The following is a 22,784-nucleotide window of genomic DNA, read 5'->3' on the forward strand; positions in this document are numbered from 1 at the left end:
CGCAACAGGTGGTAGAAAAAGTCACACTGCAACATATAAAAGAGATATTTTATTGTAACAGTCTTGTAATGAAAAAGTTTACAGTGAAAATGTAAGCTGAAACAATGAGAGTTACAAGCACTTCAACGACGTTATATTAGATCCATTCTTAAAGTAATAAAAATTCATACTTAAGGCAAAACCCTGCTAATTTCCGACACTCGGCCGATATTAAAGCTAAAAATATACAAAAATCTACAAAATCTGAAACACATAGAAAAGCGTGTAAAGAACACTTAGATTGGTCAATACAAAATCAGAAATTAAGCCTTTTTATCAACAATGGCGAGTAATTCGTTCAGTATCGTATCCAACAACTTCAAATTTTCCACTGGACCTTTCTTCTCATCCGCACTATCGTCACTACACGATGTATTTTGCGTCTCCGAATCACTGTCACTTTTTTTATCACTAGTGTCTTTGGACGTGCTCGGTTGATCTTCCTTTCTTTCGCTACTCCCACCCGTTTCCTTATCTGCAACCAAACATTTAAATCAAAAACAAAACGCTCAGTCTCGTCTCACCTTTACTACTCTTCTCGATCTCCACCGCGACCTTACTTTGCAGTTGCTTGAGCGTGTTTCTAAGCAAAGGCGGCGGCACAGCCTCGGGACTATTGTACACCAAAATCAGCGCTCGCAAATCACCCGCCAGCCGTTTCGCCATTTTTGTGACCTCCAACGACCCCACTTGTTCGCTCAGAGCCACCACCGTGTTGTCGATCATTGTGAGGGTTTGTTCCGAAAGGACGTGCGCCGAGACTTTCGGGAAAAATGCCACCAAGAATTCGTAAATTACGTTTACTGTTAGGGCCGATCTTTCGTCGAGCAGAACAGCGTCAATGTAGTCGACGAAATAATTACAACTCGTCAGCATGGAGATGTACTTGCGGTCAATGTGCTACAAAATTATTTGACTCATTTGTGCTAATCGGGGATTAAAATACTCACTTGCGCCTTCAATATATCCAACCACAACTTCGGAAAATACGTAGAATGCAACGGCACCGCCTCGAACCCAACCACCGCACTCAAATTAACCAGAACCTCCGTCACCGTGTCGTTATTCACCGCCAGTCGGAACAACATGTCGATGAAATCATGGTACGGCGTGTAAAACTTATCCAGCGCTTCGTCGTATTCAGAATCAACCCCGCGACTGCACTCTAACTGATTATGGGGCACCGTCATCTGCACCATCGGTCTTAGGGGCCGTGCGCCCCCTTTTCCGGCCACAACGGGCAGAGAATGCCCCCGTCGAGGGAAATAGGGGCCCAGGGGCACCGCATCGTGGCTGTCCTGGAAGGCAGAATGGCAATGCGACAACAGAGGCACCAAAATCTGCATCACTTCCGGTGCCATGATCAGGACGAACTCCTTCAAGACGTCGATGCACAACGAGCGCATTTCCGGCGGGTTGTACGTGTTGAGCAGTGTTGCTAACTTGCGGAGGACTTCCAGCCAGTCTTTTGTGGCGAGGAGAATACCACGGGCGTCTTTATTGTCACGGTAAGTGCGCACGCAGCGGACGAGGTCTTGCATTATGGTGAGGATGTCCATCAGGTCTCCAGAGACGTGGCAAGCGGTGGCCTCGTGTAACATTATGTGCAAGTTTTGGAAACACTAAAATAAAAAAATTAATAAAAAAAGTTTTTATCAGAGGAGAATATTTTTGTTTGCAAGCTAGGATTCGAAATTTTATAAAAGTTTTGGTGATGGGGGTATATCACGTGCAGCGGAAACGAAAAAAATTGCGACAACCTGAAATTCGGTTCCTAAAAGGTATGAATGTAGTAAATTCGAGATGATTTTTCTCAGAATGATTTATTTATAACGTTAGTGACTTTTAAAAATTTACCAAATATTAAGCATAAAGTTTTTGTAAACTGTTATTCAAATTAAGCAATAAATAATAAATTATTTAAGATGATGCGTTATATAGTAAAATCACTGTTGTTTTTAATTTAACAAAAAAATTAAAAAAAGGTTCATTATCCCGATTATGACCGAATTTCAGGTTGTAATTTTTTTTCATCGTCCGCTTTACGTAAAATGCCCAAATGGTCCATATTATAACAATATAGTCAAGTAAAATCGACCCAAAATTATGCCTGTTTTTGAAAATAAGGTATAACCAAGTGAGAAATGGATATCTACTACTGAATTTTGTTACTGTTAATTTTTTATGTAAAAATTAGATTTCAGAAAATTGTGTTCTTTTATATCGTCCTGGTAAATTAACCATTTGAGCTAGAACTTTGATATTTGGTCAATTTACGTAAAAAACTAGGGCGCGTCCAGCAGCAGATTTGCAAAAAACAATTTTGTTTTTGTGAAAAGGGCCTCTAAAACCAAAACCTCTAAAAACAAAATTGTGCGGTGAAAATTTCACCATGCGGAGAGCTACATGAATTATTAAATATTTGACCATATAATGTTTCTAAAGCGCTTTATAAAACCAGAAAGTTTTTTAGTGAAAGATTCAGATCAATAAACCCAACAGTTTTTTAAATATTATTTTTTTAATAAAAAGTGTTATACGTAATAATCCACGAAACAATGTAAAATTATTTATTCGAGGCCTAATTATTAATTATATACTATAATAGAACGTAAATCATCTAAAATCATTACAAAATATTTTATGAAATGTGTAAATTACTCTAAAACATATTGTTTGCTACAAATAGCGTATAAAAGTCTAGAAAATTTTCTTGAAAAAATAAAAATATAATAACGTTTTAATGGATCGTAATAAAATCCCTCGAAATAGGGTTATGAGGATGACTGCAAAGTCTGATTTAATCTCAAAATTTGAACTATTTGGCTTAACGGCGTCTCTTGATCTAGTAAATTCACCTTTATCTTGCTGAATTTTTTCTTTATGTGGATAATAAATTATCACAAATTCCAATTATCTTTGATTCATACAAAAATGATTCTGTAAAATCACAAGAACGGCATCATACAGCTAATTGTTCGTAACTACGTAACTGGCCCTAGAAAAGTTCTGAAATTTAGTCAGTTTTGCGATTCTCACAAAAAAGTGACTATTAATTTTTTAATCAAGTACATTTTTGAAATTTCTATGAATGTTTTATCAAACAATGAGGCACTTATTATAGCTGGTGGATTGAAAATAATAATTTATATTTTTCAGTTAACAAATACAGTGATATCACAGAAGTGGGGGATCTTATTAGCAATCGCGAAAAAGCCGATACACGATTAATTTTACGTAAACGTAAAGCAAAAAAGGAAACAAAATAAAATGTTAGTAAAAATAATTGGTTCTTTTGACTTACTATTGCAATCGTTCTTAATGTAATGATTTTAAAACGCGTAGTAAATATTGCTATAAAATTTGTATTAGCTTTGCATAAAAATAAAAATAAGGAAATAAAAGCTTTAAATGAATGATCTTAGGTAAGGCTCAAACATCAAATCGTGCTTGTGCACTAAAAAAGTAGAACTTGGTCGCTTTTTTGGTTTATATTATTAAAAATATTTTAAGAAATTATGAGAAAAAAGCTACACATTACTTCTTAATTCAGCTAATAATAATTTAACCCCCTTGAGAGCTAATTAACTATATAGAATTTCACTGCCACGCAGATTACGTAAGTATGCTAAATTTCAATTCGTTCAGACGACAGGAACCTTTTCAAATTTGGCTCGGAAAATATGAAACAGACAGACAGACAACAAAACAAGAGCTTCTAAAAATTGGTGTTTTCCATCCTGAACTTTTAAAATACTCACTTCAAAAACAATCTGCAAGCCTCCATTGTAGGCCACGTAAAGTTTATCATCGTTCGACTCTAATAAAATCCTAAACGCCGAAATCAAAGTCCCCCAACTTGTCCTACCGTCCAAACATTGCAAATACGTCATCAATGTGTTTCGTCTGAAACTACAGATTTCTCTTTGTTCGGCTTCAGTCATGTCGGGATGCTTCATGACCATTAGTTGCATTAACTTGAACAATTCTTCGACCGCTTGCGGGTATTGAGTCGGATGTGGCGTGATATTTTTAAAAGCCCATTGCAAATTCTGGTGTTGGGCTAAATGTCTCGTGAAAATACGAGACTGTTGACACATCATTCGCAACAACCCGTAGTACGCTGGCAACATGGCACGGTTGTACAAGACAATCTCTTGGTCATCGTGGTCGGCACTAAAACTGAACCATTCGAACCATTTTTGATTTTACTTTCGATTTAACTCACAGAATATAATTAAAAGCGATATTTTTCGTAACGTGAGCATTCTGTAACATTAATTGCACATTTTCGGGGCAGTCGACACAAACGTGGTTCCAAAACGCCAACAGCGCCTGTTTATTGTGATATGCAGGTATTGAAGGCTCCGATAATTTCGGATGAAACAGGTGCCACAATTGCAGGAAATACTGACCGAACTGAAACAACCCCAATACAAACCCATCCTTTACAAACCGAAAAATCCTCATACCATCAACTTCTCCGTCCTTGACACACAACAATACATCAAGAGTGCAAAGTACGTTGTTAGCTTCATCGTGCCGTGCTGTTGCATGTCCGTATAGTGCTTAGCCGAGCCTAGTAGCCTCAACAGGCCTGTGTAAATTTGGTGAAGCACCGTTTGGGCCTCGTTGGAGAGTTGGGGCTCTCTTTGCATGCGATGCGCGGCGCGGAAGCCTTGCCGGAAGGGGGCGCTTGGCACCAGACTGACGAGCAAATAACCGGCGGCTGAAACACGCTGGTTATTTTCAATTGTCGGAGAAAACGAATTTTACCATTTCGAACGCGTTGGTTGCTGTGGGCTATGAGGAAGTGTTCCAGCCACGAATCCATCGAACTTAAGACCCACTGATGCACCAACCGATTTCTCACCACTTGCAGAGCCAACCAATCCAACGCCGAATAGGGACAACATTCTGCCGCTTCCCACACCTTCTGTAAAACTAACTGTGTGAAACATGGCTGGGATGATGAACCACCTGAACCTTGGGCTGTACTTTCGGTAAGGAGGGTTAGGATTTTGAAAAAGGGTTGGGAGGTCTACAAAACATGATTAAATATTTTATCGGCAAAAGCCAGTTATTTACATCGGAATGTCTCGAAATCGCCTGTGAGATCATGCAAATTATCGACTGAGCTAACTGGTTGTTCCCTCGGCACAGCGAATGGATTAAATTACGCGTTTGCTGCAAATTTATGTTGTCTTTGATTTGTTGATACAGAAACGGAAAACCCTGGAAAAACCCTGATAGAAAAAATCGCGTATGTCACACATGACTTACTTTGCCTTCGGCCACTGCGCTATAATCTTTCTCACTTAATTGTAATTTCATATTCGAGTCACGACTTTTTTCGACTAGTGACGCTACTAGTGTTATCATTTTATCAAGAGAGGCCGGTTTATACTTATCACTAGGTAAAGCAACGACTTCCTCTTCTTCCTCACCTTCGCTTACATCAACCTAAGCGAAAGAATGCACAAGACGGGATTAAATTTTTCGCATACTCACAAAATCGTTCGCTTTTTGTCCCAAATAAAAATGCACCATCGAGTTAATAGCACCTACAGCTAGTAAAAACTTTGATTCTTCTTCACCCATTTTACTAAATTCGTACAAAAAACCGAAATATTCCGTCAAGTGTTTTAAATGGGCTTTCGCCCCGTGCTCCATCTGTAAGGGAGAAAATTATTTGCGGAAAAGACACACATTGTGGGAGGTTACAAGTGATAATAAAGTTTTGATGAATTTCGTCACACACGACGCATTTCCGATTTTCGAAGGTTCGACCGTTTTATTTTCCGATGGAATGTCTCGATCGATTTCTAAATATAAACTAGAATGTGACTGCTTCAAGCGTTGTATCACATGTATGCACAGCCTTTGAAACATTTGTCGCACCATTTGATTCGGACATTTTAATAATACTTGAACTGGCCACCAAGTGTCGTTTGCCATGTGTTCCAGGAACCACACGCAAGCCTCTTGACACGCATTAAACTGCTTCGTTACGAGCTCAACCCATTGTACCATCGTCGGCTGGAAAAATGCGGTAAGTGTTCAGTCTGCGGTCCGCCACACTGTTACCTTCTCTTTGGCATGAATAAAAGTCTCAATGAAAAACGAAGTGGACAATTGGGCCGCCTTCTGCGTGATATCCGGCTCGATCGGTAGGATAGTCTGCGGTATGTACCCGCAAATTTGCCACATGAAACTTGACACAACATTAGAACCTACTTAAGTTATTAGTACCAACTCACTTAAAGTAAGTATGTTCGAAAATATTTTTATCCTGAATGAAATGCATGTTGTCCTGCCAAATCCAATCCTCCAACTCTTTACTCAACTCGAAAGTGGCCGCAGATGTGTTACTAAGTATTTGACTGCTCTCACCAGATTCGGGCGTTGTTGAAGAACTTTCGGAACTTTCCGAAGTCACAATCGGACAACGCTCGTAGAAAAGCATATAAGCACTATTCGTTTTTTCGAAACTAAAATCCATGAATTTGTCCGTGACGCTGTCGTATGTTTTACTCTAAAATCGGGGCTTTAGTGTCGATTAAACAGGAGATTGGATAAACAAACCGTCATTTCGCCACCGAAACACTCGGCCGCTATCTGATTCGGATCAAACGGTTTGACTTCAGCATCGTTAAACAAAAACCATTTATCACGCGAACCTGCAGTTCGATCTTTGATAAAACTGTAATAATGGCCACCGTCAGCCGTCCCAGTGTGAACCGTGACTCCGATTAGGTCGTACTCATACTGTTCATCTTCCGGCTCGTATTGTTTTAATTTATCCTCTATAAATTAACGCGATAATCAATCCATGCAAGTGCAAACATGTAGTTACTTACCCTGATAATGCTGCGGCATTAATTGTTTTTCGACATATCCGGCCATATTTAGCCTCAACGGAAACGAAAAATGCGTATTGACTTTTTCCTTGAGCATCGTCAACATATTGAAAGTGTATCTCATCGTATTGAAGCACAAAATATGCGGTAATTTTTTAAAACAGGCCCTTTTTTCGGCGCGCACTTTTTTACCACATTGCGAACACGTGTACATATTATCGCCTTCGAGAGTATCTTTGACTGTGACTTCATCAAGAGACTCGTAAAGATTTCGCATATCAGCGACTTGGCACCGGACTGTATAAAATTCTTCTAACGTCCGACTAACATGGCCACAGTCCTACAGACAAAACAAAAAAAAAACAGTCGAGTGAAATGTGATAAAACAAATAACATACTAATGACACAACGTTGTTACTAAGGACACCGCAGAACAATTTCTTCACCACGGTTTTTAACGCCGGAGTCATCTCTTCCAATTTGCTGACCAAGTCGATGAAGAATTCGGCCATGTCTTTTTGCTCGGCGGTATTGAGCGGTTGGTGATCCATGGTGTACACCTTGCAGAAGCTGCGGGGGTTGTAAGCCTTCCTTTCACTTTCCTTAATTTAATAAAGAACAAATTGAATTGGAGAAAAACAAGATAAAGGGTGTACTGACCAGCAAGTACGCAAACATCCGTTGCAACTCCTTGAGAGTCGGTTCGTGTTTCGAATGTTCGGTATTTGCGGCCAAAATAGAGGCTCTAGCTTGGGGCATCATGTAGAGGTGTTGCATACAAGATGCCATGTAACAGGTCGCTCCTAAATTCGTTAAACCGACGTAACCGCATTCGGAACGGCCGTCTTCGTGGGGCCAGTAGTCCCAAGGGTAGGGCGAATGGGGCCCTTAATTAAATAAATAAATAATACCGATTTAATTAATAATTAGAGGGCCGACTAAATAGAGGAGTCAAGGTTACAGCTCAGCAATTAGCGCACCGATTTGTCGTCAGGATGCGAGGGATTTAAAAAAAATGATAATAAAACAGAATTTGCTGGTTTGTCGAGAGTTTGTGCATTTTTGGAGCACGAAAGAGTAAGAAGCTTGAAAAACGGCAAACATTTCCAAATTTTCTTCTGTAAACTGATTTCTTTTTGTAGTCTAATTTCTTTGAGATGAGAAAAGGACCTTTCTATGTCACAACTTGTAACTGGTGCAAATGGAAAATAAGTCGAAAGTTTTAAAAATTTAAAGACATTGTTCGATCTGTAAAGTTATTTGAAGCTATTTTTCTACGAATAAAAAGTCTGGGTTTCGGACAAAATAGTATATTGAAGTATAAATGGATATTGAGGTCTTTAAAACACGCGCGATTGGAGTGCTCCAAATAGAGCAAGTGTTTTAAAGACCAATTATCCACGAATACTTTACGTCTTTTTTATTGGTCCACTTTGAAATCATAAATACTGATATTAATATTACAAAAATTAGAAATAATGTAATGTGAGATCAGAATACCTTTCGTTATAATAAAAAATCATTAAAAAGTTGCCATTTATCTTAACGTTTCTTGTCGTAGAAATTTTTTTATAGTGTTTTTATAACTGTAGATTCGTCTGGAATTCACGTGTTGTGTTGTGTATTTTTTTAATTGGTATGAGCTAGGGTTATTTATAATTTTTTAAACGGAATATTTGCTGCAACAAATGCTTCACAGAAATCCTATACTTATTCATTCCCGCGGCTAAACTTTCTCGATGTTTTTGTGGCGATATGTTGGGTTAATGTGTGTCTAACTTCGAATCTTAAAGCTTTAGAACAAATATTGTAATAAACTTGCAGTTCATTAACAAAAGTAAAAATATCAAATTCCAATTGAAAACAATTTCCCATGTTGATATAAAAAAAAGGAAAAATTTTGTTAAATTATTACCTACTATAAAATTAAAATAAACTCAAGTGACCACGGACGCTGTTAAAAAAACAGAAATAAACTAAAAAAGAACACTTAAAACAAAATTAAAGTTAAATGACGTACTGGTAGTACGTCTGTCTATGACAGCATCCAGTACCATAGTTAGAAGGAAATAAAATTATAAAAACAAATAAAATACTAACTAAATTAATCACAGCAACCTAACCATTATTAAAAGTAAAAATCAAGAATAAAATTCTCTATGTCATCTGCTCTCTGTTAATACAAACCTGGTTGGTGTTGTTTGAGCAACTTTTCGTGCAAAATATAGTAATTCTGCGGCGCCCCCTTGACCAACTCCACTAAAAGATCATAAGCAGCTGTCCTCGACCTCGGCGACTTACACTTGGGCACGTGTCTCAACTTAGGACTTGGTAAAGCAAACAAGAATTTAAAAACCTCAACCAACAACTCCTGCCCTTGCTTACTGACTTGAAATGGCGGTCTGTGTTTAATCAAATTCGTCAACAAATTCAACAACCCGATCAAGCCATCATCATCTATTGTTCGATGTCTTGTCTCGAGATACTCTCTCGATAACAGCGACCTCGAAATTTTATTCGTCAGTCCGTTGATGTCAATAACACAATTCTGCGGATCCTCGAGACTCTCTTTAACTAAATCGTCGGGTAAACTATCAACAAGCCGCGCCACGAGCCAGAAATAATCCCTACAAGCTGGCCCGTAGGGCTCCTTGCCCTCTTCCAGAACCGGGATCGCTTCGAATTTTTGCGACCGCATACTTTCCGCATTATCCAAGTAGAGGAGTAATTCAGAGAGCATGGGGGCGACCAAACTATTCTCCAGCATGTCACCGCTGGTCGAAATTCCCAAACATAATCTGTAAATCGCCGAGCAAACTTCGCGTCGTACTGCAGGTTCGGGGTCCTCCAAGACGAGTCTTTGCAACCAAATCGAGAAATTTGGCGATTGGAAAAGGGCCTGTCGGGCCTCTTCACTGCAATGTAACCACGAGACGAGGAAAGACATGGCGTAATGTACGACTTGGGCGCGCCCCCAGAAACCGGTCTTGTAATGATTGGGGTCTTTCGGTAGTGACGCCTCTTCGAGGATGCTTGTGAGTTGGGGCATTGTGTTCTTAACATCGATCATTGCGAGCATCGCCTAGAATTCGTAAAAATTAGTTTTAAACAGTTTCAGGTTGGTATTATTACTTCGTTCAGGTTTGGTATCACGATTTTATCGCTCCGAACCGGGCGGGATTCGATTGGAAGGGACTCCACCCCCAATTGACAAATTATTTTAAGTAAGGAAGCAAGACAGTCTTGTTGCCATTCGCTGCCGTTGCCCCCGTCACGTTGTAAAACCCCTAAATAAATTAAATATGATGTATTATTCACCCAAATACAATGAAATCTCTCTTAATAGACACCCCCTATAAGCGGACGCCTTTGACATTTTTGTTGGGCCCGTTTAAAACTGCTTCTCTTTTAAGCAGACTCTCTCGTAAAAGGACGCAATTATAGGATCCTTGAAAATAAAATCTCTCCTCTAAGAGGGAGAATTCCTCTATTTCCAACATAACTGGCCACAAGTCATTTGCTTTTATGTGCTCTACGTCAAATGGTCAGGAGAGAGTTCGTAGCGCGCAATAATTAATAATTTATATGTCCGTCCGGGTTGAAGGACACACGTTTGTTTATTTGATTCTAATGCAAAATTGTCTGCTGATCTCGAATCAGAAGTTAGATTTTCTGTTTGAAATTGTGTTCATCATGAAAGACGTTTCTGTGAAAATTATTGAAAAACTTAAAATTGGTCAAATTTTGTGTTTACATCGTTATATCTTCTTTCTGAATAAAGCTAGAAGATTCTTGAAAAAATGTGGATTCTAACAAATAGACACAAGTTTTAGTTTTAACAAAAAAAAAAAAACTGAGAAAATTGTAGTTTTCTTTAACGTTTCATATTTATGTAGTAAAATTTTTTGTTATCCTAAAAGTTTTGGTGTAAGAATAATTTTGTTATCTCTAACACTCAGCAAGTTATTGCGAGATGCGCTTGAAGTGGCATTTTATTTTATTTGCTTTTGTACTCGTAGTGTTGGCCAATTTTTTCAGTTTTCTTTTCTCAAAAGTAAAAGTTGTGTATTTATGGTAAAAACTGCATTAATAATAATAATAATAATAATAATAATAATAATAATAATAATAATAATTCGTTGAGGAATCTTTTGCAAAACCAAAGAAGTTTGTAGCTTTATCCAAAAGGAAGATATGACGATATAAACGAAAAATTTGACCATTTTCAAGTTTTTAAAAAATTTCCACAATAATGTCTTTGTCATTCTGAAGGCAATTCCAAAGCGAAAAACTAACTTCGGATTCGAATTTCTCAGGAAATTTTGCCGCTGATAAGTTTTAAGAGTTTTATGAGTTAACGATTGCCAATTTCAAGTTAAAACAAAAGCCACTTTATTCCTAAGAGTCCACTATAGGGCCAAAAGTATTTCATTTTCTCTTTAACACTTATTGTTCAAGAAAAATAATGTTTAAAGAACACCGTTTTTTAGTTTTCAGGATTTTTTTTAATTAAATAAAGCACAGATAGCATTTTAGAACACTTTCTCCCAAATAGCCCGAGTAGAAAATGTAAATAATTTTCAAAAACAGTATTTACAACGGCTGAAATTTGGAGCTTTTTAACGTGGATATTCTCGCCTTTAAGCAGACAGCATGTCAAGTTCGCATCTGTTATTGCTTATTATCATTACAAACTGTTAGAAAATTCGGGAAATTACAAAAGCGAGCAAATATTTTAGAATTAAACTAATTCAGTTTCAGACCTCAAAAATGACAAAATTATTGTATTATTGCACAGTTTTTATTTGCAGTAAATCTTGTGGTGTCTATATGCATTCGTTTTTGTTAACACCTACAATACTTCATTCTTTAAACAGCGTTATCATGGCAAATAAAACTAAAAAGTGTATGTTAAATACTGAATTGGTTTACACAAAACAGACTGGGTGTACGAAATTTACAAGGAACTCAAGCAGCAAATACTGTTAGTTTGTGAAGAACTGGCATGAAAGTGGAAATGTTTGTGATAAGTATTTTTTTGAAAACTGTAGGATTGAAAATAGATCATTTAACTTATAATCGCTTTATAAAAGCATGTTTATAAAAATACTTGGCTTTGCGTTAGACATTGAAAAATCAAATCCTTGAGACGCCAAGAATGCCAAGAAAGTTTTGAATTCATCACCATATAAATTTTAAGTACGTTTCTCGCGAAAATGCCATTATTGATGTACAAGATAAAGAAAAAAAATCTCCAGAAATAGTTGATAAATATTGTAATTTCACCAAACGGTATCATGTTACTACCTCTAATAAATATTTTTTAGTTTGTGTATATCCATATATTATTATAAGGACACCTCCATTAACCGGACAAAAATCATCACCGTCAGTATCCGCTTATAAGAAATTTCACTGTATTAATTTTTTGCATTCGTTCACTTACCTGACATAAAAATATCAAATAAATGGCGTAACCCGCCGTGTTGGATAAAAGTGCGGCTCCATGACTCCTTATCGTTTTCTCCAGGTTTGGAAATTTTCGCACTGAGTGACTCTACGATGTACAGCGAATACATCAATTTTTGTGCACTCGACGGGTCAAGTAACTCAGTTAGGGGCGTATCTAACTGTTTGAAGCCCTGTAGTAGGGTTGGGTTCGTCGGCAACAAGCTTAAAATATCCCAAACTCGCCGACTCAAAACTTGAGCTTTTGTATTGGGGATATGGTGCTACAAAAAAAAACCATTAAAATTGTTTAATACATTCGCCGAGAACTCACCCCGCCTTTCACTGGTACTTTCATTGAACTCAATGTATGCATAAGCGAAAACAACTGCTCGAAATAATTCGGTCTTAAGAGGAGTAGAGTGGGAATTGATTCGCGAGGTGGAGGCGGTTGCATCGATGGCAAATCTAAACACTCCCTCTTTTTCATGTTTTTGGACACGCCGATCGAAATGTACACCATTTGGTTGTCTTTGAAACCCATTTCGGCCAAAGTCTTCTCGTCGCAGTCTATAGTTAACTCCTGGCCTTGTGTTATGAGTCGAATCCACGTATCGTTGGTTTTGTGACTGGATTCGGACTCTTGATTTTTTGTATGACTTGGACCTTCGGACCATTTTACTATTTCGGCCCGAAGGTCGGCGACATAGTCCGAACTTAACATATCAAGGTAGCACCGCTCGGTCGAACTTCCCGACTGGACGATAAGCCTCAAAGGGCTGCCACAGCGGTCAACCGACGAGGCTGAGTGACTCCCTATGCCTTTGCCCTCCAGCGTCCACCTCCTCAAGTGATAAGCATAGCGTCGCCGGAAAGTCTCAAGGTGGCTTTTCATGAGCAACAGTGCCCTCTGGATGCACAAAAGAGGCGCTTCCTCGGCCCCCGGAGTGCTCACACTGACCAAGTCCTCGGTCGCAGCCTTCAAATGGGTCATACATTGCCATACAAACTGGCCCTCGTTTTGCAAGTTCTGACCCATGTAGTAACTATTTATGTACTGAATAGCTGCCATACTGACATCAGTGTTATTCGCCCTCAACGCTATTTTCCACATATGATCCATTCCGACGTTGTAACTCTCTCGGACCGATTCGGAGCCCATATTTATCGTTAATAAATGATTCAAGCTACACAACTGCTGGAAAAGACTCAAACAAATCATACTGAATTTCTCCGGCGGTAGACTCGGCAAATGATGCATGTACAGGCGTCTCAAAGCGTCAATTTTTAACGCGTGGAGTTCAGTGGTTTTAGTTTGTGAGAGTAACCAACTGAAAAGTTCATCCGAACATTCGGGATCGTGAGCCAGACATTCCCATAATGTATCGACTTGTTCGATACTCAGCCTGGAGAAATAAAATGAGACTAGTGTTTGGAAATGTCGGTTACGTACTTGAAGGTGTTTGGGGACACCACTGGTGAAAAAACAGCCGAAAGAAAATGTAACCGGACCTGAACTTGCATTTGGTGTGTGTAGAGAGGTAAGGATTTTGAAGGATTGGCTGTGTAAGTTTTTAAATTATTGAAAAAATGTTTCATCATGTGGTGCTGACGCTCGGCCCAATGGGTCACGTGGTGCATATCAATCCCTCGGAACGAGGTCAATAACTTAGGTAACATTCGTAACGACACAACCACAGAACTGGAAAATATTCTTTTACGTAACAAAAATGGAAAAACGACAAAAACGTACACATTGTTGGCTAAATTATGTAAACAACCTTCGATAAATTTCATCCGAATTTCTTTATCCGGTGTATAACAGATTAAATTACATAGAGTTTTTTCGGCTTCTAATGCGAGACCTTCGCCTAAGTGACACTAGAAATTGGGGTTAGTTTCATTTTTTGAATTGGTGTGTCTAGGAATATTTACAATTTTATCATCCTGGAGCAAATCCCATAAAAGTGTATTCCCAGGCTGGCAAACATTGTCGGCCTTAAAACACGCCGAAAGTCTGGGATCAACTCTAACTGGGGACTTTTCCGGCGATTGGTTGGCTAAAGCGTGAAGGTTCAACTGGGCCTTAAACCACAACACAACAAATTACAAGAATAACTGAAACTGCCATAAAAGCTTGGGTTAATTGAAGGAATTCAAGTATTTGAGTTATGTAATAAATAGCAAGAAGTAAAAATATAAAATATAAAATATAAAAAAGCAGCAAAAAAAGCAGATAGGGTTTTAGGAAGTGTGTGGAGTGTGGCAGAACATACTTTGGTGAAAATTTCAAGAGAAGAATGATGATGTTTGATAGTTTAGTGAAAAACATGTGTAGAGCAGAAGTCTGAGAATGGAAGGAATACGAAGAGATCAATCTGGTGCAAAATAAGTGTATAAATAAACAAACGCCAAAGTACATAGTAAGAGAAAAAAGTAGAAGGAAAAAAAACTGGAAGCAGGACAAAAGTGGTGATATTTACATTTAATTAATTAATTAGTTAATTAATAATTAATATTATAATATTGTTCTTAGACTAATTTTCTCGCAAATTACTCATAAAGCAAAAACAGGTAAAATAAAAAAAATATATTACTAAAAAACTATTGGGAATATGACTATTTTCTAGACGTTAATTAATTAGATAAATAAAAAAGCTTTTTTCAAAGACAATCAGCTTTATAGGGTTATCTCTCATAGTTCGGGAGTTATTGCATAATAAATGTTTTGGGTAGCGCAAATCGACAAAAATCTCGACGAAGAATGGAAGAATTACGGCGAATCTATAACCCTTAGAGCAAAACGGTTTGTTTCATCGTAAAGAGCAGATTAATATCTATGCAATAGAGGTATTTTTCTCAAAATTTTAAATGTTTAGGAGAAAGTATTTACAAATTTGAGATTTTAGATGTAATTAAGAACTCGGCGTGAATGAGGAATTCTGCAACAGTGTTGGGTAGAAATCAAAAAAGCAAATGAAAATTTTAGATAGAAAAAACGAGAAGAAAGTGTAAGCGTTTATAGAAATTAAAAGAATAAGAAAAAGGGGAAGAACAATGAAAGATGAAGTAAAATTAAGAGATGTGGAAAAAATAGGCAGAAAAGAATAACATGCATAAGAGAATCGAGATATAATGCAAAGGATGCCCTCCCATATGAACCTCCCAAATATTTAAATAAGATGAAAAGTAAAGATAAGAAAACCATAGTCAGATTTAGATGTGGAAATGAGGAAAGGGAGAATGAATTTTAGAGGGAAAAAATGTGCAGATTATGTGGAGATAAAAGAGACTCTAGTCAGTGTGTGGAGCTAAAAGTGTGCGAATTTGAGATGAAAATAGTCCTAAACAAAAATGGTGAAAGAAAAGGATGGATGAAAGAAGTGCCGGGTGCAAGAAAAAAAATTGAAAAAAAAAGAAGTTAACATACGTAACGTAAAATATCAAATAATTTCAAGTAGGACTGTAAAGCCAAATAGACAATAAAAACATATTAATAGTTGAAGTTTGGTAAAACTTTATCAAAAAACCTGTGCTAAACTTACATGTTCGTTTAACTGAGCCAACTCCTCCTCACACACCGAGTCCTCGCCGTCGAAATCAGCCATATTTTTCTCGGACTTGTTGCTCATCCTCGAGGAGTAACTCCCGTCGGCGTCTCCTTCAACTTCGGCCTCCTCCCCGCTCAGCATTTCCAAAATATGACTAAAAACATTCAAACTGTAATAGATTCATTAGCGAAAGCTGGGAGCCTAAACCGGTCACGTACCCTCCGCGAGAGTGCAGAGTAAGAAAATTGGTACAGGCGGCCTCGTGGCTTTCCAACGTGACCGAATCTTTACCCAATTCGCTACAAGACGAGCTCTCATCCAAGTAATCGGCCGGTTTTAAATTCCTACAATAGCAAAACCGGTAAAATCATAAAACCGACGAAAAAAATTTATTACGTTTCGACCAAACCGCTCATTTGCGCCGGGAGCACCAACGCCGCCGCCGCGACGCCTTTCAAAGCCGCCTTCATTTCCGAATCGCTTTCTACCTCGACTTCGCTCAAAGCTTCAATTCCGCTAATCGCCACTACACGTTTATGAACACCTAAAGCATTTTACCCACAGGTTTTGAGCGGCTTTGGACGGATACAATACCTTTTTGGCGCTTGACCCGCGTTTTACGGAGCATTTTGCGACGTTTGCGGAACTTGGCCGGAACTTCTTCGACATCGGCCTCGTCTTGAGAGCTGCTCGAACCTATGGCTTCAATCCCTTCAGGCAGGACGTTTAAAGTTGATAATATTTTTTTCCTGACGGACGACCTAACGCGATTTATTTTAATTTAAATACAAATTTATTAAAAGAAGGCTTACATTTGTCGTTTCTCGGCTTTGACTTTCGGAACAACCGCACATCGCTTGGGTTTTTCAGCCGGTGATTTAATTGGAATACCTACCAAACAATACAATTTTGTATATTGTTGCGAGGGGTAAACAGCTGGAGATGTATGGTGTAAGTTCAAAAAATTCTAAAGATTTCCAGAAATGTACGGGAGATTTATCTTATAAATTAAGACCAGTGAGCAAGCGCACAATTAAGACGCATATGTCACGGGTTTTCTTACGCTCTTGTGTAAATCTATGTTAAGATTTTAAAATGTTATCATCGATATTTTCTTAAAGAAACCGGTAAAGAGAAAAATTAAGATGGGAACTGAAGCTGAATTTGTAAAACAAACTCAATTTTTGGAAAAGTTAAAATGAAATGATTTAGACTTTTCTGGCCTTATACGATACCAAATTTGTACAGTGCAAAAAATGTGTTTTTCTACGGCCTTTTATAAAATATGTACCTAATTATTTTTGTAAGATATTTTGCCTAAAATAATGCATTTTATGTATGTGTTACAAAAACACTGATCTAAATTTTACACACCACACATCCTATTTGTAAAATACATCCCATACTCTCTTCATACATCCCTTATACTCATACATCCTTTTACATCCCCTAACTTTTTGTACATCCTTGTACATCCCCAGAAATCATTGTATTTCCTATGAAATCATTAATAATTAACCTCCTAGACATCCCTGTTACATGATCGACATTCTTGTGCAAACCCCATAAGTTTCATCTCCTTATCGTCAGCTACCCTCACTTAATAATTTTAAATGGAATCCCTTATTTTTTTAAAACATTTTTGAAGATTTTAAAAAAACTCTATCTAACCGTGAAAAAAATTATCGATTTTTTTTTAATCTTGAATTCCAAGAGTTCTACAATTATATTTGATTTCAGGTCAATTTAATTTAAACAAAAAACTGGTAAATCAATGTCGTGTATGGAAAATTCAAAACCTATACCAAGTACTTGTTACCAGATACTCTTAATTCATATGCTCCTTTGTTAGATTGTTAAATTAGCCAATCTAAAGAATTAAATGTTAAGAGGTCTTTTAGATTCTAAATGAAAATTATTTTTGACTCGGAAACCCCTCAACCATGCTTCGAGAAAAACTTCTTTCACGTTTCAAAAAATATTTCAAAATGTAGGAGTGCTATTTAAAAATTTTAAGAGTTAGTTTTTAACTCTCTCTTCAGTGTCCTCGCAACCCGAATTAATATATTTTTAGTTAAAATGACTTAAAATCAACGAGTACAAAGACTAAAAATTTTAAAAATAAAGCGCCACTTCTAACTAAAAACAAATCGACCAATATTTTTTTCTTTCTTTAAGCTTTCCCTTCCTTTCCAATGACAGTACTAGCGATTAGGGAATGAAACCTAGAATGTAACTAATATTGGTTCTGAATTTCCTTTTAAGATCCTAATCAATCTGTTGAAAAATATTTACTCAATATTGAAAGTTATTGAGATTGTCTTCTTTTGTCCCTAAAATTAGAACTTTTTCGGATTCAAACTCAACAAGTTGTGGAACAACATTTTAGTCCAAAAATGAGTCATTTTCGGTCTCAGTACCAAAAAGTCACTAAGACAATTTTTATGGACCATTTAGATAAATACAAAAAAAATGTTGTTTCGAGGGGTAAATTAGTGATGGTATGGTGTACAAGTTCAAGAATTTCCAGCGACGTACGAAGATGTACGGAATGTATGTATATTTTGGTGATTTGTTACCATCGATTTCCGGGTCGGTACTACTTCCATCACAGTGAACCCGAGCTATCGCTTGTTTCCGGGCTAATTTACACGGTGGGGGCCCAGGATTGCCCCCATCAATGGGGCCATCGTCTTCATCTATTTCTACGCCATCAATATCCTCGCTGTCCGATTTGTGGCTTTCAGACTGTCCCGTACTCTCACCCTAATAATCACAATTTTGTAAATTTAGACTTTGGCAACATTTTTACTTACATGTTCTTCCTCGGAATTGCTCGGATCAATACTGACACTATTTTCCGACGATGTTGCACATTTATGTAACGTAATCCCGGCATTAGATGCCGCTACATTTATCAAACCCACTTCCGGTACACCGCCACCACGTGACCACACAGCCTTAATCAGAGCCGACGCTAGATACAAAGTCTAAAAACAAAAGACAATCATCCAGTATTACAAACAACACGAAATAGTACTTGTTCTGTGTGCTCCTTCGGTTCTAGTTTGGTCAAAAGACTGTACAAATGCAAAGTCGGTGAGGCCGCTAAATGTTTAACAAGTCCGGGAAGTAAGTCATGGACCGGCTTTGAGCAATGTTTTAATTGGGCCGCGGCCCAAATTATATCCATGTGTTCGCAAGTTATTCTCCCTTCCATTGCAAGAAAATTTAAAATAATGTGACTTTGTTTAATGACCTAAATAAAGACAATCAAACGAAAGTTTATTTTTTAATAGGGGAAGTACCTCGACGTGTAAATTCGGTCCAAAAATATGCGAAATGATATTGTTGTTGATCAACCAGTCGGCCATGTGTCTCGGGGCGGCTTCCGCCTCCGGCAGGGATTCCCCGACGCAAATTTCAGCCAGAACGCCTATCTGGTTATTAATTTGGGTAATCCCCGCAAGTCGCATTGTTAAAGTACTAGAAGTGAAATACTTAAACGCTAAATCTAGGCCGTCAATGTCGAATGCAACAGGAGTATCCAGTGGGTCCTTAATTGCATTCCACATAAAGTCTAGAAAAAAATCTATCAGTGAAAGTGCTTTGGTTCGGTCTTTTGGCATAAAACACACCTGCCATGCTTTTTGTGGTAGGCGCCCGCAAATCCTGATCTGATAATTTACACATGTAACGTAAGACACAAGAACGCAAAGGTACCAACATTGAAACCATACTCTTGTAGTTCATCCACAATTTTAAATTGCTGACTGCAAAAAAATCGTGAGATAAACTAGACAAAACCTTAGAAGCGTACCAATCGAAATCATCGCATGTGCGGTGGAAACCGGCAGTTGTTCCGGCGCCAACTGCGTGAAACACGCCGTCATGGCCAACAGCCCCCCCATTTTACAAAACCAGCTAACATTTTTCAATAAATAAATCGGTATTTCCGAGTCGTGTAGGTCGCAGAAAAGGTTCAAATTTTGCATTTCTTGTTGCGTCAGTTCGTCGAGTTTGGCCTGAATCGTGTGTTTGTAGGCAACATAAAGCGGGAAATTTAATAGAAACACTTTCGACACTAAAATCAGTAATTTATCGCGGTCTTGGACCTCGTTCTCTTTATCGGCGGCTTCCTTATTTTCCTCTTTTTTTGCGTCTGAACCTTTTTCGGCCAATTGTTTCAGCTGGCATACGACCATGTAGATCAGGCCCTGGGTGATGTAACTGAACCTTTCCAGGTTTTTTGGGTCGCGATAACAGCACATGCATTGTCTGAAAAAGAAGGTTTTTTAGGTAGGACGTTGATGGGGGTTTAAAGGGCTACCTGGCCGGCCATGTCTGCACGTAAACGTAAATAACGTCGATTTCGTGCTTGGTTAGGGTCGGCTGTTCATTGCTCTCTCTGCACACTTGCGCTTCATCTACAAGGAGTGAAAGTACAGTTGTGGAAACAGAATACGACTTGTAAAGGATTTTGGGGTGAGTTTTAAGTGACACAAAGACTTTACACTCGGAAGGGGGCCGTCTACTTACATGAAACAAGGAGTTGTACAAAATCCGAACATGCATCACACATGTCTAAGCCTGTAAAGCAAAATTTAAGGGATTTTCATCGCAATTTTGCGAATGCAAAACGGCAAAACTTCTATCGGTACGTTTTATTCGGTATTTTAGATCAGATGGTGTAGATTTAACGACAAACATCAGCCATTTTGAAACGTTTTTAGTCAAAATCAGGTGGTGTTTTCCATACGAGACAAATTCCATAAAACAGAGAAACTCTATTTTGCAATATTTAAATAACAACGTAGTTTTGGCGTTGCATTTTATTGCATAAACCGTTTTTAGATTATGTTCTAAACAAATAACGATATTCAATAATTATAACAAATTATTGGTAACAAGTGAAATGTTGGTTGCCTAAAAGTTATGGATTTTATTTTGGTCTGTTTCCATAACTTGGTTGGGGGATTCACTTATTAAAGAAAAAACAAATTGGCTACTTTAAATTTATTGAACATAATTACAACAACATCAGTCATTTTCATAACAAAAATATGGTATAGATTTCGTAATTTACTTGTAGGTACTAAAATTACTTAAATATAAAAAATACTAAACATGCAATAACACTAATTTTCCGTTTGCATTTTCTCTTCTATATCGTTATTTAACTGTGATGAAATCCAAGCTAGACCCCACTTCAAATTCGTTAACATAAATTTCATTGCTTTGGTCCATTGTTCCTCAGAATTTAACTGAATTCTACAAAAATCATATTACACAAAATAAATTTTACGATTTGAGAGACATACTTTATTGAGTAACTCGCGTCATTGTCCTCAATTTTCCCCTTATTTGTTCGATACGGAAAACAAAACTGTTTATTCCCCTTTTCCAATTTCTCCACCTTTTCCTGAAACTGTTGTAAGCAGTCTAAAAACGCGGCCATTCCGTTGTCAAACTTAGTGTCCCACAGAAACTTAAAACCGCCCGAACCGTACAAAGGGAACTCTTTTTGTTCGCCAATTACCTGAAATGCTCATAAATACGCCACTCGGTTTTTGCTTGATTTTACCTCAATGTACGAGTGATTGCCGTATGGCACTAATCTGTATCTTTCAAAGGTCAGATTTATTTTGCGTGCAAGTGCAGAGAGCAAGAGTGCAGTTTGACCCCAAGCTGCGTTGATTTCAGACCAGTCGACAGGAGCCGAAGGCAGCCTTCCAAGGCAGAAATTGTTGATGGTGCCGAAGTGGCCTTTGTGCCAGATGTGGAAGGTTGCGTTGAAGACGTTGGTTTTCTTGAGTTTGTCGAGTTGGATTTGAGTGTAATTCAACTGGCACTCCAAACTGTAACGAAAGTAAAAAAGATTAAATAAAATTCAATGATTTTTCACCTCTTAGCATCTTCGCAAGCTTGAGTATAATTCTTTTGATGCTTGGTGTACTCTTTGTAGTAGATATTGCGTTCCTTGTCAAGTCTCCTAGCTTCAGCTTCTTGTTCCTTGATTGCGTTTTGTAACTCAATTTCTTCCTTTTTCAAGGCTTCCAATTCTTCCAAAAACCTGTTGCCTTCAGCTTTCAAATCTTCCAACTCCTTTTCCAGTTCTGAGAGTTTTGGTTCGTTCGTATCGTTCTGGAGCCTACAAAATACTAGTTTTTGAGAAGCTAAGTCAATTTTCTTCATACATTTTGTAATATCTGAGGTAATCATCGTAATCAGTTTGCGTATCTATTAATTCTTGTTCTAGTATTTCTAATAGATAATCTGTACATTCGTCACACAAAGGGTGATCAATATTTGAGTTGCCTGAGAGAGTATCGAATAAAGCTGCTTTTTTCTGTAAAAAATCAATGTCACTCTTTCAAACATTACGTTTACGTTGTTCCAAGTACCTTATAAGCGTGACTAAGTGAATCTACTTCGTTTTCATCTGATATCAGCATAAAACCATTTCCTGAATCAACCAGTCGACATGCAGGAATATACTGATCAAAACTCGTAGCTTGGGATTCTAAATCTACATCTGGATTGGAATGTATGGGCACTAAAACAATCACAAAACGTAACCAATTTTACCCAAAACACTTTCTTTGTTTTTACAATTCAGTTCAGCTGAAATATGTTCACTGAATGAACTTAAAGAATCATCTAATTTTATGGGTTGTGAACACCTTTGGCACATAAAGGATATTAAGATTTTTTCACTTTTGTATTCTGCCATTTTAACACTTTGTTTTACACATTTTACGCAGATTTATCACAAGTAAATAGACTTTCCTTTTATGATCGTTGTTTGGCGTTAAACAGATGATTCAAGACAGTTACTTAAGTTGGCGACGATAAATACCCCAAGTGTGCCAACTCGATTCTTACA

General features: G+C 37.7%; 2 protein-coding genes across 3 annotated transcripts; both read right to left on the reverse strand.

Annotated features, from left to right (window-relative positions):
* Positions 1 to 27: 27 nt before the first annotated feature.
* Positions 28 to 20,634, reverse strand: puf (puffyeye). Of its 2 annotated transcripts, none has more exons than XM_064355650.1 (37): positions 20,438 to 20,634; positions 20,229 to 20,325; positions 19,719 to 20,176; positions 19,537 to 19,671; positions 19,207 to 19,478; positions 18,939 to 19,157; positions 18,715 to 18,888; positions 18,478 to 18,664; positions 16,711 to 16,789; positions 16,493 to 16,659; positions 16,295 to 16,442; positions 16,117 to 16,242; positions 15,893 to 16,067; positions 14,283 to 14,432; positions 14,101 to 14,228; positions 13,801 to 14,049; positions 12,682 to 13,753; positions 12,346 to 12,631; positions 10,032 to 10,186; positions 9,087 to 9,981; positions 7,560 to 7,786; positions 7,298 to 7,501; positions 6,900 to 7,239; positions 6,625 to 6,845; positions 6,300 to 6,574; positions 6,127 to 6,253; positions 5,764 to 6,078; positions 5,551 to 5,712; positions 5,323 to 5,502; positions 5,128 to 5,274; positions 4,816 to 5,080; positions 4,512 to 4,768; positions 4,268 to 4,458; positions 3,801 to 4,215; positions 990 to 1,661; positions 564 to 939; positions 28 to 514 (listed from the first exon to the last, which is right to left on the reverse strand). In XM_064355650.1, exons 1-37 carry the CDS (start codon positions 20,478 to 20,480, stop codon positions 303 to 305), a joined length of 9,801 nt encoding a protein of 3,266 aa, XP_064211720.1. In that variant the 5' UTR covers positions 20,481 to 20,634; the 3' UTR covers positions 28 to 302. The 2 variants fall into 2 exon arrangements, with proteins under 2 accessions (XP_064211720.1, XP_015837450.2); XM_015981964.2 differs by having other exon boundaries at positions 19,207 to 19,490.
* A 265-nt stretch (positions 20,635 to 20,899) lies between these two features.
* Positions 20,900 to 22,737, reverse strand: Atg6 (Autophagy-related 6). The gene is made up of 7 exons (XM_008197394.2): positions 22,511 to 22,737; positions 22,303 to 22,454; positions 22,096 to 22,247; positions 21,804 to 22,049; positions 21,483 to 21,756; positions 21,220 to 21,437; positions 20,900 to 21,169 (listed from the first exon to the last, which is right to left on the reverse strand). Exons 1-7 carry the CDS (start codon positions 22,629 to 22,631, stop codon positions 21,037 to 21,039), a joined length of 1,296 nt encoding a protein of 431 aa, XP_008195616.2. The 5' UTR covers positions 22,632 to 22,737; the 3' UTR covers positions 20,900 to 21,036.
* Positions 22,738 to 22,784: the final 47 nt, after the last annotated feature.

The sequence above is a fragment of the Tribolium castaneum genome, chromosome 3, assembly GCF_031307605.1.
Source record: "Tribolium castaneum strain GA2 chromosome 3, icTriCast1.1, whole genome shotgun sequence".
Lineage (NCBI taxonomy): Eukaryota > Metazoa > Arthropoda > Insecta > Coleoptera > Tenebrionidae > Tribolium > Tribolium castaneum.